At 54.5% G+C, this 15725-nt stretch overlaps 2 protein-coding genes across 2 annotated transcripts in view; both read left to right on the forward strand.

The window, feature by feature from the left end:
- Positions 1–15725, forward strand: part of LOC136787245 (ceramide synthase-like) — a 573680-nt gene that overhangs the window by 96063 nt on the left and 461892 nt on the right. The gene's annotated exons all lie outside the window — the stretch shown is intronic.
- LOC136787239 (olfactory receptor 14J1-like) lies at positions 12002–13045 on the forward strand. The gene has a single exon (XM_066984389.1). The coding sequence runs from the start codon at positions 12089–12091 to the stop codon at positions 13043–13045; it is 957 nt and encodes a 318-aa protein (XP_066840490.1). The 5' UTR covers positions 12002–12088.

Consider the following 15725-nt stretch of genomic DNA (forward strand, 5'->3'; position numbering starts at 1 on the left):
TCCCAGGAAGGGATCGGACAGCAGCATTCAGATACTGTAAGGGATCATTTAACTGCTCTTAGAGCTAAGAGTGTAAGGAGAGAAGACTATAGATGACCTATTGAATTTGGTGTGACTTCATTCTAGACACAGTACTCCACTGTTAGTTGCAGCTCTCCACTAGATGTTTGCACTGACCCTATGGGATTATTAAAGGGTGAGCGAGTTTTGCTGATCAGTCCTTGGCTCTCCAGTTGATGAATCAGCATATATGTGGTAATCAGGGAGTCTCGGATAGTGCCATATTGCCACTGGTGCACCATTTGGGTAGCTACTGGCACTTCGACCCTGAGCAACCCCACAACTGAAGGATCCTGTGAGGGACCGGGCAAGGTAGAAAACTGTTTAATGTGCATAAATCACCATAAATCACCTCCAGCATGGCCAATTCCATCAGATACGGGCTGCCTCTCTCCGTGGTGGTCCATTTGCCTGGGTGACATACAACGTCTTCCTTGAAGGGATACCTTTCCTTTAGGCCTGACAGGAGTTGCCTCAAGAGAGTGAGGGTTTGTGCCCCCTTTCCAACTGCTTTGTCAATGCCCCTTCCCTGGGGAGGGATCCCAGCTGCTTGTCTTCCCTGTCCTCTAATTCCAGGCTACTGGCCCTGTTATCCCAGTGTCAGATCAGCCAGGTGACAATGTGCTGGCCTAGATGATGGATGAAATCTTTTCGCACATCTCACAGCTCCCCAAGGAACAGTGATCAGGTGCTTACTGATGATTTTATGTTATCTCACTCTTCATCCACCTGTTCCTCTGACAGCCCTACTTGGGAGTAGCCTGCCTCTTCTTCTTCTTCCTCCTTCCCTGTATGAGTAGGAGCTTCTTTCATTGCTAAACAAGGTGGTTTTTTTCTCACGTATACGTATGACTGATACAGGCACAGGTTGGTTCTGTGGCCCAGTCACAGGGATTGGAGTTGTGTAGATTGCAACTCAGTAAGCAAAGGCCAAGCCCCAGCACGTTGCAGTGATTTCTGTCTCTTTGGAATTGCCAGGGTGATGACAGTCCTTTTTCAAGCATTCTGTGATTATTTTTTTTTTTAGGATTCTGCCCTTGTTCATGGGTGAAGTAACAAAGCATTTCAGGTGTCTACAGTTCTAGGTGCCCACCCATATCCTCCCACATTCCCTGCCACTCATAATTATCCTGCCTCAAGGCACATCCCTATGTGGCATTCTAGAAATAGGTTACCCTAACCTTAAAGAAAACCTGAAACACATTCAGGAGAAATAAGAATAAGAAGAAGTTGGTTTGAACATCCCAAGGATATTGAAAGTTTTGAAGAGGTATTGTAACTAGCCTGGAGGAGAAAGGGGGAGGTGAAGGAGAAAGGGAGAGGGAAGAAGTGGGGAGAAGAAGTGTCCTCCCTCATCCTTCCCATAGATTGTCTCCCCGAGGAGAAAAGGTAACGACTGTTAATTATGAACAGTTTCCAAGAGAAGGTTCCTCAAGTATGGAGGTGACAACAATGCTGAGTACAACTACCAGATTAGTCTCATGACCAGCAATTTCATCATAACATGAGGCAGCGTTACCCAGTAGAGTAAACTAATAACCATAAACCAGCCCCCAGAAAGCCCCCAGCACAACAGGGAATACACCGAGTACGTAATGTGCTATCTAACAGAATTCTGAGGTGAAACACAACTACTACACCGAGGTTAAAAAATAAATAAAAAAATACACCTTGTGGTCAGCAGCTATGAAGCAGATATAATGCTTGTAACCATTTTATTTTAACATGATCTGGTCATATCTGTTATTATCTCAACCCTTTGGGCCCCATGCAGGATCCATTCAGGAAGGAGGGCATCCCACAGGAGGGACCCAGAGAGGGCGGAGATGGATTGTCAAGGAGTGGTGGAGACAAGTGTCATGGACTGACTGCAATCCCCATTCCCCTGCACCACTCAGGGGAAGGAGTTACAAGAGGCTGGATGGGGGGAATGGTGTTTTTAGTTTGCTTGTGGTTCCTGCTGGTTGTAGTCCACTGGTAATAGGAAATAAATTCTATTAATCTGCCTATGCTAAGTCTGTCTTGTCCGTGATGATAATTGGTGCCCACGGTGGTATTTGGTGGGTGACCTCATGCTCTGCCTCAACCCCTGAGGTCTTTTCATCGTATTTTTTCCCCCTTTTCCTTGTAGAATCATAGAATCATAGAATCACAGAATATCCTGAGTTGGAAGGGACCCATAAGGATCATTAAGTCCAACTCCTGGCACCACACAGGTCTGCCCAAAAATTTAGACCATGTGACTAAATGCACAGTCCAATCTCTTCTTAAATTCAGACAGGCTTGGTGCAGTGACTCCTTCACTGGGAAGCCTGTTCCAGTGTGCAACCACCCTCTCGGTGAAGAACCTCTTCCCGATGTCCAGCCTAAACTTCCCCTGCCTCAGCTTCACACCGTTCCCACAGGTGCTGTAGGTTGGAAGTGAAAGAGCAGTTGCCGTGGAGTTCACCTGCGTAGCTGGATAACACCACCACAGTAATGGACATGGAAAGGGTTCAGCACCAGGACTGTGGCCACCCAGGGATGGCATCTCAACACCCAGGACATGCTGTGCCAGCCTGGCTGCACAGAAAAGAAGGAACAGAGGTTCCCCTGAAGGAGAGCAGTAGAAGAGGAAGGCTTGATTTCCAACACAGGCATTTCTGGCACATCCCTGAGAGGCCTGGGGAAGCTGCAGGCCACACCAGGCTCTGGGACACCAGAGGTCTTTCCTCCCAGAGCCAGATCTCAAAGAGGCACTAGCTCCCAGGGAAACCTGGCCCTGGATTGTCCCCATCAGGAGAAGTCTGAGCCATGCCTAGCAGAGCCCTTGGGTTCAGGGCAGACCTAGCATCAGGACCCAGGAATCCTGACTGCCACATTGTCCCCTGAGCCCAGAGGGACTCTCAGGCAAGGCTCTTGCAGCAGCCATCAGCCCTATCCAGCCTCCTCCCAAAGCCCTGGACTTGGAGCTCTGGATAGCTGACAGCCCCTCGGCCACCCCTTGGGAAGGGGCTCCTGACACCCTTACCTTTGGAGGAGAGCTGCAGGAGCACTGGAAACAGGGAAATCAGGTTGGAGGTGATGGTCGCACTCCAGCAGCCCTCCATCTCACTCTCTGCTGGCCCTCAGCTCAGGACAAGGGATGCCTGCCCTCGCTCCTCAACCACAGCTCTTCTGCAAGGTGCTCCTGCTCCTCCGCCCGTCAGCGAGGGTCGCCCACTGCAACCTTGCTGCCTGCTGCCCCCACTCCTGGCAACAGAAGGACAGCGGTGGGGAGCACCCAAGCAGTGCCCAGCAGGGACCAGGCCTTGCAGGGAAGTGCCGGCACTGCTGCTGCTCCAGTGACGATATCCTGGTGATGCAGTGCATCCCCCTGTGACATCAGCACGTGTGATTTGAAAGCCTATGAGGTCAGCAGCATGGAGACGGCGCAGCTTGGGAGAGAGACGAGAGATTTACCTTCTTGTCCTGAGAAACAGTCGCATCCCTTCTGCCCAGTTCTTTTCCACAGGATTCACAGATTCACAGATTTCTCTAGGTTGGAAGAGACCTCAAGATCATCGAGTCCAACCTCCGGCCCAACACTAAGTACTCCACTAAACCATATCCCTAAGCTCTACATCTAAACGTCTTTTAAAGACCTCCAGGGATGGTGACTCCACCACCTCCCTGGGCAGCCCGTTCCAATGCTTAATAACCCTTTCGGTAAAGAAGTACTTCCTAACATCCAACCTAAAACTCCCCTGTCGCAACTTTAGCCCATTCCCCCTCGTCCTGTCACTAGGCACGTGGGAGAATAGACCAACCCCCACCTCTCTACAGCCTCCTTTCAGGTAACTGTAGAGAGCGATGAGGTCGCCCCTGAGCCTCCTCTTCTCCAGGCTGAACAAGCCCAGCTCCCTCAGTCGCTCCTCGTAAGACTTGTTCTCCAGACCCCTCACAAGCTTGGTCGCCCTTCTCTGGACTCGCTTGAGCACGTCCATGTCCTTCCTGTAGCGAGGGGCCCAAAACTGAACACAGTACTCGAGGTGCGGCCTCACCAGAGCCGAGTACAGGGGCACAATCACTTCCCTCGACCTGCTGGCCACACTGCTTCTTATACAGGCCAGGATGCCGTTGGCCTTCTTGGCCACCTGAGCACACTGCTGGCTCATATTCAGCCGACTATCCACCAATACTCCCAGGTCCTTCTCGGCCAGGCAGCTTTCCAGCCACTCATCTCCCAGCCTGTAGCTCTGCTTGGGGTTGTTGCAGCCCAGGTGCAGGACCCGGCACTTGGCCTTGTTGAACTTCATGCAGTTAACCTCAGCCCATCGCTCCAGCCTATCCAGATCCTCCTGCAGAGCCTTCCTGCCCTCGAGCAGATCGACACACGCACTTAGCTTGGTGTCATCTGCAAACTTACTGAGGGTGCACTGGACGCCCTCATCCAGATCATCAATAAAGATATTAAAGAGGACCGGCCCCAGTACCGAGCCCTGGGGGACTCCACTAGTGACCGGCCTCCAACCAGATTTGACTCCATTCACCACAACTCTCTGGGCCCGGCCATCCAGCCAGTTTCTAACCCAGCGAAACGTACGCCAGTCCAAGCCCCGAGCAGCCAGTTTCTTGAGGAGAATGTTGTGGGGAACGGTGTCAAAAGCCTTACTGAGGTCAAGGTAGACCACGTCCACAGCCTTTCCCTCATCCACCAAGCGCGTCACTTGGTCATAGAAGGAGATCAGGTTCGTCAAGCAGGACCTGCCTTTCATAAACCCATGCTGACTGGGCCTGATCGCCTGCTTGCCCTGCAAGTGCCGCGTGATGACCCTCAAGATAATCTGCTCCATGAGCTTCCCCGGCACTGAGGTCAAACTGACAGGCCTATAGTTCCCCGGGTCTGCCCTCCGGCCCTTCTTATAGATGGGCGTCACATTGGCTAGCCGCCAGTCAACCGGGACCTCCCCCGATAGCCAGGACTGCCGATAAATGATGGAAAGCGGCTCGGCCAGCTCCTCCGCCAGTTCTCTCAGTACCCTTGGGTGGATCCCATCCGGCCCCATCGACTTGCGCACATCCAAGCTCCGTAGCAGGTCGCCAACCATTTCCTCATGGATAGCGAAGGCCACATCCTGCTCCCCATCCCCTTCCACCAGCTCAGGGCACTGGGTGTCCGGAGAACAACCGGTATTGCCGCTAAAGACTGAGGCAAAGGCGGCATTAAGCACCTCAGCCTTTTCCTCATCCTTAGTAACTAGGTTTCCCCTCGCATCCAGTAAAGGATGGAGATTCTCCCTAGTCCTCCGTTTCGCGTTGATATATTTGTAAAAGGATTTTTTGTTGTCTTTAACGGCAGTAGCCAGGTTGAGCTCCAGATGAGCTTTGGCCTTTCTAATGTTCTCCCTGCACAGCCTCGCTACATCCTTGTAGTCCTCCTCAGTGGCCCGCCCTTTTTTCCAAAGATTATAAACCCTCTTTTTTCTGCTAAGCTCCAGCCGCAACTCTCTGTTGAGCCAGGCCGGTCTTCTTCCACGCCGGCTCATCTTTGGGCACGTGGGGACGGACCGCTCCTGTGCCATCACGATTTCCTTCTTGAGGAGCGCCCAGCCTTCCTGGACTCCTCTGCCCTTCAGAACCGCCTCCCAAGGGACTCGGCCAACCAGCGTCCTGAGCAGCTCAAAGTCAGCCCTCCGGAAGTCCAAGACGGCAGTTTTACTGGTCCCCTTCCTGGCCTCGCCAAGAATAGAGAACTCTACCATTTCGTGGTCACTCTGCCCCAGACAGCTTCCGACCACCACATCTCCCACCAGTCCTTCTCTGTTTGTGAAGAGAAGGTCTAGCGGGGCACCACCCCTGGTAGGTTCACTGACCAGCTGCGTCAGGAAGCTATCTCCCACGCTCTCCAGAAACCTCCTAGACTGCTTTCTCTGTGCCGTGTTGTGTTTCCAGGATATGTCCGGGAAGTTGAAGTCCCCCACGAGGACAAGCGCCGACGATTTTGCAACTTCTGTCAGTTGCCTATAAAACTCCTCATCCGTCTCCTCATCCTGGTTCGGCGGTCTATAACAGACCCCCACCAGGATGCTAGCCTTGCCGGCCTTCCCGCGGATCCTAACCCACAGGGATTCAACCTTATCATTCCCAGCCTGGAGTTCCACAACATCAAAAGATTCTCTAATGTAGAGGGCCACGCCACCACCCCTTCTGTGCTGCCTGTCCCTCCTGAAGAGCCGATAGCCAGGCATTGCAGCACTCCAGTCGTGGGAGCGGTCCCACCACGTCTCCGTGATGGCAACCAAGTCGTAGCCTGCCTGCTGCACAATGGCTTCCAGCTCCTCCTGTTTGTTACCCATGCTGCGTGCATTAGTGTAAATGCACTTCAGCTGGGCCATCGCCTTCTTCCCCGGCGTAGCCATTGTTTCCCCCGGCACAGCTCCAACAAGCCTTGTTTGAGCCCTGTCCCCCTTCTTACCTAGTTTAAAGCTCTCTCTATGAGCCCCGCCAGCTCCTGGCCTAGGATCCGTTTTCCCCTTGGAGATAGAGACCCATCTGGGGCCATCAGGCCGGGTGCCGAGTAAAGCTCCCCATGGTGAAAAAACCCAAAATTTCTATGCTGGCACCAGCCTCTGAGCCACCCATTAACCACATGAGCTTTCCGTGTCCTCTCCGTGCCTCTCCCTTCCCCCGTAGGGATAGACGAAAACACCACCTGCACTCCCGCTCCCTTCACCAATCGTCCCAGTCCCCTATAGTCCTGTTTGATGGCCCTGAGGCTTCTCTTTTCAACATCATCGCTGCCAGCCTGGACTATCAAAAGCGGGTAATAGTCAGAGGGGCGAACCAGTTTGGAAGCTTCCTGGTAACGTCTCTGACCCTGGCCCCAGGGAGGCAGCAGACTTCCCTATGTGTGGGGTCAGGCCGACAAATAGGGCCCTCCGTTCCCCTGAGGAGGGAGCCGCCCACAACAATCACCCTTCTTTCTTTCTTGGTGGAGGCAGTCCTGAGGCGTGGAGTCAACTTCCTCACCTCAGACATCCTCCCGGGTAGGCTTCCTACCTCATCCTCACCCACGGGTCTCTCGAGCTCCAGGGCCTCAAACCTATTGTTCAAGGGCACCTGGGAAGGCGGTGCCGGAAGGGGAGGGCATCTCCTGCGAGGTCGAGCAGGGACCTGCCTCCATTCCTCCTCAACTCGCAGGTCCCCTCCCTCTGCCCGATGGCAACAGGGCAGGGGGTCCACCCCCCTTTGGGGCGTCTCACCCTGGTCCCTCTCCCTCCGGTCCTGCAGGGAGTTGCTCCACCAGTCTATCTCCCGCTCGCACTCCCTGATATCCCTCAGCCTCTGCACCTCTTCCTTGAGTTCCGCCACCATGCAGACCAGGTCGTCCACCTGCTCGCACCTCACGCAAGCAGTCTCCCTGCCTCCCGCAGATGGCAGCAAGAGGCTCATACACTCCCCGCATCCGGAGACCTGAACTGCCGCATGTTTGGACGGGCAGTCGGTCTGGGTGTGCACTGACTTCCTAGAGAAGGCACCGTGCCTGGTGGAGACCATTGTAGCCCAGCTGACAGGAGAGTGCCGTTAGAGGAATTGTCCCTATGGGCGGGTGTGAGCGCTCCGCCCTGCCTGCCCGCCCTGCCTGCGCCAACTGCCTCGCTAACTGCCGCGTCACTCCCACCGCGTCGCTCCCTGTTTGCCGGCCCTGGTCACCGCGCTCCTGGTCGCTCGCGCTCCCTAAGGGCTGCCTTTGACGGCCGGGGGGAGGAGCTGTCGCTGACGCTGCTGGCCCCGCCTACGCCTCGTCAGCCTCCCTCACGAGGGCTGCCGGTGCCTGGCGGCTCCCTCACGTAGGCTCGATGCCCGAAAAATAGCCCTGCCTGTCCCGATCCCGCGCTCCGCTGCAGCGCACGTCTGCCCCGGAGCCGGTCGCCTCGGCAAGTGTGATCTTGACAAATCCACCAGGAACATCTCCAAATGGTGACAAAGGCCATTGGATATAGGAAGTGGAGTACTGGAGAAGTCACCAGTGTCCTCCTGCCCCAACACACCTCTGCTCTTGGAAGCCCTTCCAGGAAGGTGGGGTTTGAGGCTTGTCCTGGGCGTGGGCTTTTTTCAAAAGATGGGAGCGAAGGCACCTGGGATGCAACAGCCCCTCACCGTGCCTGAACTCCTCTGCACTGCATGTCCCTCACTTGGAGAAGTAGGATGTGTTATATGGATGGAATTGCAGTGCGTGCCAGGGCCTTCCTCCCTGGACGTCCCACAAGGCTCTGTGCTCTGAGAAGGCCTCAGCAACATCCCCCAGTCTGCCATGCAGGAGGCAGAGGTGGTACAAGAGGGAATGGCAAACGTAATCGCTGTTGATCATCCCCACCTGTCTCTTCTGAAGAATCTGCACCCATCCAGCACAGCACCCCAAGCTGAGGGACCTGTCCCCCCACACCTCAGCAGCTCTTCCATCCATGTCCCAGCCCTGTGACAGCAGGCGGGGATCCAGCTCCTCCTGCCTGTGCCCCACGCTGAGGGCATTGGGGCACATCTGGGCTGCAGCACCTCAGCTGTGGCACAAGGGCCAAACTCAGCCTTGTCTCAGATTTTGTGCCCAAGCAAGGGCATGCAGAGGCTTTCCTTCACAGCAGAGACATGCTGCCGTGGATGGCAGATTGGTCACTTGCTCATAAGCACCAGATCTGTCGGAGATGCCATCGGGGTTCCCGTTAAGTACCAGCTATGAATGGCCAGAGCTGTCCTGTGGGTCCTGTGCTGCCCGTGTCAGCTGCATGCTCCAGTGGTGCTGGGCAGCACTGGCATCTCAGGTAGCACTGCAGGCCTGGAACTGGCTATTACATGGAGCAGCTGCCCTGAACGAGGTTAGGCAATGTAGGGATGTCCGTGAGACAAGTGCCGTTACAGTCACTGGAGATGGAGGGAAAACCAGATGGAGAAGAGGGAGAGAGACTCAGGTCTCCCTGTGGCACAGTTCTCCATTGGGTCAGGTGGATACCTCTACAGGCTGCCCTGAGCCTACTGAGGAGGGACAGGTTTAGTTGTCCTAAAAGTGTGCATTTGCTGTCACTTCAGCTGGCCAAAGGCATTCCCCACCAGGATGCCCCTGGGGGATGCCCCCAGGTGCTGCCCTGTCCCTTAGGGCTCCTCCATGAGAGCTTGCAGATACCTGCACGTCCCTCTGCCCCCTGACATGTCACCAGGTGTTTGCAGCCCCCTGATTTCCTCCATCTCCATTAATGATGTTGGAGCTGAGTCAAGGAGCTCACCTTCAGGTGCCCATGTGGTGTACATTAAAGGGAGGGCAGAGGAATCCCATTTCCTGTGGGTCTGGGGCAGGCATGGGTGTGAGATGAGCTCCCTTTTGGTCCCAGTCCTAAAATCCGTCATGAGATGTGTCAACTGACTCTGCAGAATCCCTTCCCTGAACAGGAGATAAAGAAGATAATTCCCTGACTTTGTCTGGATGCCCAAACTGATAGCGGGACAAGAAGATGTGATAGCTACACTTAATTGGTTTTCTGTTAGGAGAAATTAGCATGCTCTCAAGAAGTGTGTGTGCCCAGCGGAGGGAGGGAAGCCCAGGGATCCCTTCAGGCTGTTTCCCAGCAGGTTCCCCTGCAGCCCCAGGGCCATGGGCAGGGAGCCTGGTGGGGGGCAGAGCAAGGGAGGCCTTGGGCTGGGCCTGTGCTGCTGAGCTGGGCCGGGCTCCTGGGCCCAAGGGGAGCTCCTGGCAAGCGCGCAGCGCTGCAGAGAGCCAGCTCTGCCCAGGAGCAGCTCCTGTGCCCAGCGCAGCAGGGCTGGGGGCACTGCCTGCAGAGACAGAGTGGGTAAAGGCAGGCAGAAGTGGCAGGATGCACAGAGCTCGCTGGGGGAGAACACTTGCCAGCCCTGACCCCGGTAAGTCTCTGGCTGGAGGGCAATGCAGCCGCAGCTCCTGGAGGAAGGAGAAGCCGCGCGTGCAGGCAGGGGTGCCCAGGGCTGTGGTGCAGAGCAGGGTCCCTGCTGTGCCCCAGGGGCTGTGTGCCGGGGCAGGGCCTCTGCCGCCTGCCAGGCTCAGCACTCAGCCTGCGCGGGGAGCTGCCCAGGGCGCTGCGGGGAGAAGCTGCGGGTGGAAGGAGCCCCCCCGGCAGGGCAGGGTCCTGCTGCTGGTGGGAGGCTGCAGCCTGCTCAGAGCTCCACAGCACCACAAGGGTGTATCCAAGGGGACTTTGCAAAAGCAGAGACAAGGAAGGGTTTACCTAATCCTGTTTTGGTATTTCTGAGTCTCTGCGTTCAGTTTTCTCCTTTTGTCTCAGTGGGGATAGAAATAGGTGCTTTTATTTCCAAGAAGAGGCTGAGGCTGCTAAACCATCACAAGGAGATTTACAAGGATTCCAGCAAGTCCCTTTCCTTCCCCTCATCCCCTAGAAAGCTCCACCACCACACGTGCAGTGCCAGCAGGGTCTGTGTGACCTGGTCTCTAGGACGTGCCCCCAGCGAGCTGCCCCTGGGCAGAGCCCTGCTGCCAGGAGGTGTCTGCAGGGCAGAGCTGAGCACCCAGCGGGTGGGATGGGGGCTGTGACCTGCAGGCAGGAGGTGTGGGGACAGAGACCCAGCTGCAGGCAGGGACAGCTGCAGGCAGCAGAGCCATGGGCAGGGAGTGAGAGGGAGCTGCTCCACGTCTAGCAGCCCCATGGAGAAGACACGTCAGTCCTAAGGCTGTAGAAATGCTGCTGGATGGCTGTATGTGGGCAGGTGCTATGATCCCTCTGTGTCCGTGGTGAAAACCAGGGCGCTGAGATCCTCCTCAGGTACGATGAGATGGGTGAGGGGTTTGGAGATCTGTCCTTTGAACCTGGATTCCTCTGCTCTCAGCAGCATCCAGGTTCTTTTCAGGGGAACACCTGAGTGTGACCATCCTCCAGAGGTTCCTGCACAGGGCAGCTGGGACCAGGATGGATGGAAACAACTGCTGTCCTCACTCTGCCCTGACGGACAGTCCCTTTGCCTTGCAAGATCCCCAGGATTTCCCTTGGTGGGCAGTACAAGTGCCAAGGATGTATGCCTTATATACACTTCTTAGGTGTGGGGGGACAAGTATAAAGAAACAGAGCAGAACGTTATGCAGAAATCCTTGCTCTGCAGTTGGATGAATTTTGAGAATGACAAACTGCTAGTTTTAGGTGACAAACTCCTAGTTTTGCCAAGCACACTTCATCTGAGAGCACCCTGTGTTCCATCTGTATACTGCTCTAGGGCAGGACCGTCTCCTGCAGAGTCCCTTGAGTCCTGAAGCACCAAGTTGAGATCTAACAGAGGACCAGTCTTCCCGAAAGTGAAGAGGCAATTTTTTTCAGGTTACCACAAGAAATGGGGTAGGTTTTCCTTACAGAGGTCTACCATAGCATTTTAACTCTTTTTCCTCCTTGGACAGGCCTCCCTATTCAGAGGCAGCAGATCTCCGTTCGCAGGAGGATCAAATATCCAACAGCAGCTGAATCTCTGTCCAGTGAGTTCCTGAAGCCACAGTAATTGGGCAGCTCCTTGTGGGCAACTAGACCAAGCCCTTGAGGACTCTGGCTGGGACCAGGACAAATGGAAAGACTGGCTGTCCTTACTGTAGTAAGGACAGTTCCTTTGCCTCCTGGGACTCACAAGATCTCCCCTGGAATACTTTACAAATGCCAGGGTTTTCTTCCCACATATAAAATGCTTCTGAGTGTGACATAGGCAGCTGGAAGAAACTAAACCACAAACGCTTTTCTGCAGTCAAGAGTATTGACAGTTGTAATGCTACATAGATCAGAGAGAGATTAAAGCAGAGAAAACAACCTGTTCTTATTTACCTAGAGCTGTAGGGCAAGTCTGATTCCTCCAGTGCCCACAGCACAGACCGCTGCTCCCAGAGGCACCCTCAAGCCATCACCAAACAGATCTCAAGCAAGGTCTCAGAAAGGGGAAAGTAACTGTAGGGGGGCTTCGATGAGAACTGGGGTAGGTTTTCCTCAGAGTTGTCTCTCCTAGTTTATCACCATCTTTTCTTCCTTGTGTAGTTCCCTTTGTCCAGGAAGATCAGATGTCCAACAGCAGCTCCATCACCGAGTTCCTCCTCCTGACATTTGCAGACACGCGGGAGCTGCAGCTCCTGCACTTCGCGCTCTTCCTGGCCATCTACCTGGCTGCCCTCCTGGGCAACGGCCTCATCCTCACCGCCGTAGCCTGCGACCAGCGCCTCCACATCCCCATGTACTTCTTCCTCCTCAACCTCGCCCTCCTCGACCTGGGCTGCATCTCCACCACTCTCCCCAAAGCCATGGCCAATTCCCTCTGGGACACCAGGGCCATTTCCTACTCAGGGTGTGCTGCACAGGTCTTTTTCTTCTTTCTGTTTTCAGCAGAGTATTCTCTTCTCACCATTATGTCCTACGACCGCTACGTTGCCATCTGCAAGCCCCTGCACTACGGGACCCTCCTGGGCAGCAGAGCTTGTGCCCAGATGGCAGCAGCTGCCTGGAGCTGTGGTTTTTTCAACGCTGTGCTGCACACCGCTGATACATTTTCCCTGCCCCTCTGCCGAGGCAATGCTGTGGACCAGTTCTTCTGTGAAATCCCCCAGATCCTCAAGCTCTCCTGCATAGACTCCTACCTCAGGGAAGTTGGATTTCTCATGTTCAGCGCTTTTTTGGGGTTTGGCTGTTTTGTTTTCATCATGCTGTCCTATGTGCAGATATTCATGGCAGTGCTAAGGATGCCCTCGGAGCAGGGCCTGCACAAAATCTTCTCCACATGCCTCCCTCACCTGTTTGTGGTCTCCCTGTTTCTCAGCACTGTCATATTTGGCTACCTGAAGACCCCCTCCATCTCTTCCCCATCCCTGGATCTGGTGGTGGCAGTTCTGTACTCGGTGGTGCCTCCAGTAGTGAACCCCCTCATCTACAGCATAAGAAACAAGGAGCTCAGAGATGCTGTTAGAAAAGTAGCTTCATGGATGTTTCTGAATACTGATAAATTTCTCCTCTTTCTCCAAAAGTGATTTCCTGGATACTTGTTTCATTATCATTATTGTTACTTTTATCTTCATTGTCACTTCTGTTCATTAGTTTCCTAGAAAAATGGTTTTGATTTATACAGTGTCCATTCAGTTATGAAACTGCTCTGTGTTTTTTTTTTTTGTATTGTTTTGTTTTGTCTACCTATATATCAGCACTGCCTCTCTCTTTGCTTTTCTGTAATAAAACAAAATCTCCCCAATATACTGACAGAAAGTTTTCCTCTCCTTTCGTAGCTGGTGCCAATAACAGAGCTGAACAGTTTTGTAGTTTTTACAAGACATTTTTTATGTATCTCAAAAGACAGAAAAGGTGGTAGTGATTAACTGGAAAGTGTCCGACCTGAGCATGACGTAGAATGTATGAAATAAGCGGGGGATATTTTCTTATAATAGATAGCACAGTCAGGGTGAGCCATCCGCCTGCAGATATTAACAGCTGACAGAATGGAGCGTCAGTCAGGGAGAACCTTGAGAAATCCCAGGATTTCTCCCGCAGAAACCTCTTGACATTTACAAGGAGAAGAGCCTAGTCCTGTACCAGACAAGAGGAACCCCACACATCAGGGCAGACTGGGACCATGCTGAGTGAGCCGTGCCCAGGAGGAGGAGGGCCTGGGCACCACGAGCGATGCCATAGAGCAGAGGTGCCTGCTCACCAGGAACCAGGCCGGCTTCATAGACAGCTGTCTTATGAGATATTTGTGTCCATGGCTATGGCTGTTGTCTCTGCCACTAAAGCCTATGAGGAGACAGCCAATTGCTAAAGCACCAGAGTCTAATTGACACCTCGCCCACCTATGAACCAGGCAGGGGTCAGACTATTTTCCTGCACTTGGCAATGCACATCCCCATCTCCTACTGCCCCAGGAAGAGCCCTGAGCAAGGTGTGACAGAAACAGATTTCCCTTCCAGGGTGCCAGGGGACAAGGCGTAGTCCTTTTCTTTGGTGAAACACATCCAGGTTGTCTACACATCAGTGTCACCTTCACATTGCCTTTGTCTCCTTGTCCTCACTGCCTCCAATGCTCTGCTCTAACGAGCTCCAAGGGAGGCTGTGTCAGTCCTGGCCCTCGGGGGACACTGCAGGAAACTTGCATCTGACCTGGACTTCTTGAGAGATTTCTTCAATTGTCTCTCAGTGCCTGAGGTTCATGGGCTCATCACCAAAGCCCCCAGAGGGGTGATTCCAATGCCTTGGGCTGGGCCTCTGGTGCTGAGCTGGGCCGGGCTCCTGGGACAGAGAGCGCTCGTGGCAAGAGGGCCCTGGTGCAGAGAGACAGCTCTGCCCAGGAGCAGCTCCTCTGCACAGCGCAGCAGGGCTGGGGGCTCTGACGACAGCAGAGACACAGAGGGGAGAGAAGGAGAAGGGCTGAAGGCAGTTGGGAGTGAGAGGATGCTGAGAGCTGACTGCAGGAGAAATCTGCACAGCCCTTGACAAGGTAAGTGTCTGGCTGCAGGGCCATGCAGCTGCACGTCCTGGAAGGGTCTCCTCCTGGGTCTTGTTTCTGGGAGGGCAGTGGGCAATGCAGTGGGCTTTGAGAGTCCTGCTGGATTGCACTGCGAGGTGAGGAAGTCTGGAGGAAGCCCTTTGCAGTGCCCTAGCCCAGGTGCCCCCAGTCAGCCCAGGACACCCTGCCCTGGCTGGCCATGCCGGGCTCTCTGTCAGCTGCCCTGTAGCTCCTGCAGCCATGGAGGTGCCCCTTGGCAGTGCCCTGTTGGGTGGCAGGGTGCTGCAGGGCAGCACTGAGCACAGCCGCGTGGGATGGGGTCTGTGAGCACGGGCAGGGGAAAGAAGAGGTGGGCGCAGAGCAGCAGCTCCCAGCAGGGACAGCTGCAGGCAGCAGAGAGAGGGGCAGGCGGTCAGAAGGAGCTGTTGCCAGAAACGCCGTGGCAGGGGGGATTCGGGCACCTCGTGGCCATGCCCTGCAGTACAGTCCCCTTCCCCTGGAGCAGCCCCTCCCTGGCCTCCTCTCCCCCCTGCAGCCCATGGGCTGTGGGGCAGGCATGCCCAGCACAGCAGGCAGAGCCCAGATGAAGAGAAGCTCCCAACCTCAGTCTGCCTCAGAGCTTCACCCAGAGACAAGGTGAGGATGCTGTCCAGCTGCACTGGGACTGGGGCTTCTCTGCTCTCAGCTGTCTCCAGTTTCGTCTCAGGGAAACACCTGAGTGGGATGCTCCTGCAGCTCACAGAGGGGTGACAAAGGGCAGCTGTGAACAGGACTGCTGGGCAGAGCTGCTCTGCTCAGTCTTCACCAAGGGACAGTCCCTTTGACTACTGGCACCCACAGGATTTCACCAGGTCTGCACAGGAAATCTCACGGAGTTCAACCACCCGATACGTCTCCTAAGGATTATAGGGGCAAATGGAATAAAACACAGCAAACAAACCCCCTGAAGCTTTGCCTCTGCGTTCACATGAGCTTTTTGTAACAGCTCTGCAAATCTCATGGATCTGACAAGTGGACTGAACTTGAGTTTTCCCTGTGTTCCTTTTTCCCTCCCGATGCACAGCAGAAAGTACTCCACAGCAGCCCCCACTCCCAGTGCCACTCTCAGCTAGCATCATCTTGAGCTCAAGAGAGCTGCATAAAGGTTCTTTGCAAAGAGAGGCTCAGGCTGGGGGTGATCTAAGACTTCCAATATGTTTTCCTCAGAGAAGTCT

This window comes from Anser cygnoides, chromosome 28 (assembly GCF_040182565.1).
Source record: "Anser cygnoides isolate HZ-2024a breed goose chromosome 28, Taihu_goose_T2T_genome, whole genome shotgun sequence".
NCBI classification, from domain to species: domain Eukaryota; kingdom Metazoa; phylum Chordata; class Aves; order Anseriformes; family Anatidae; genus Anser; species Anser cygnoides.

Coding starts and splice junctions, on each gene's coding strand:
- LOC136787239 (XM_066984389.1), top strand. CDS start 12,089: ATGTCCAACAGCAGCTCCATCACCGAGTTCCTCCTCCTGACATTTGCA.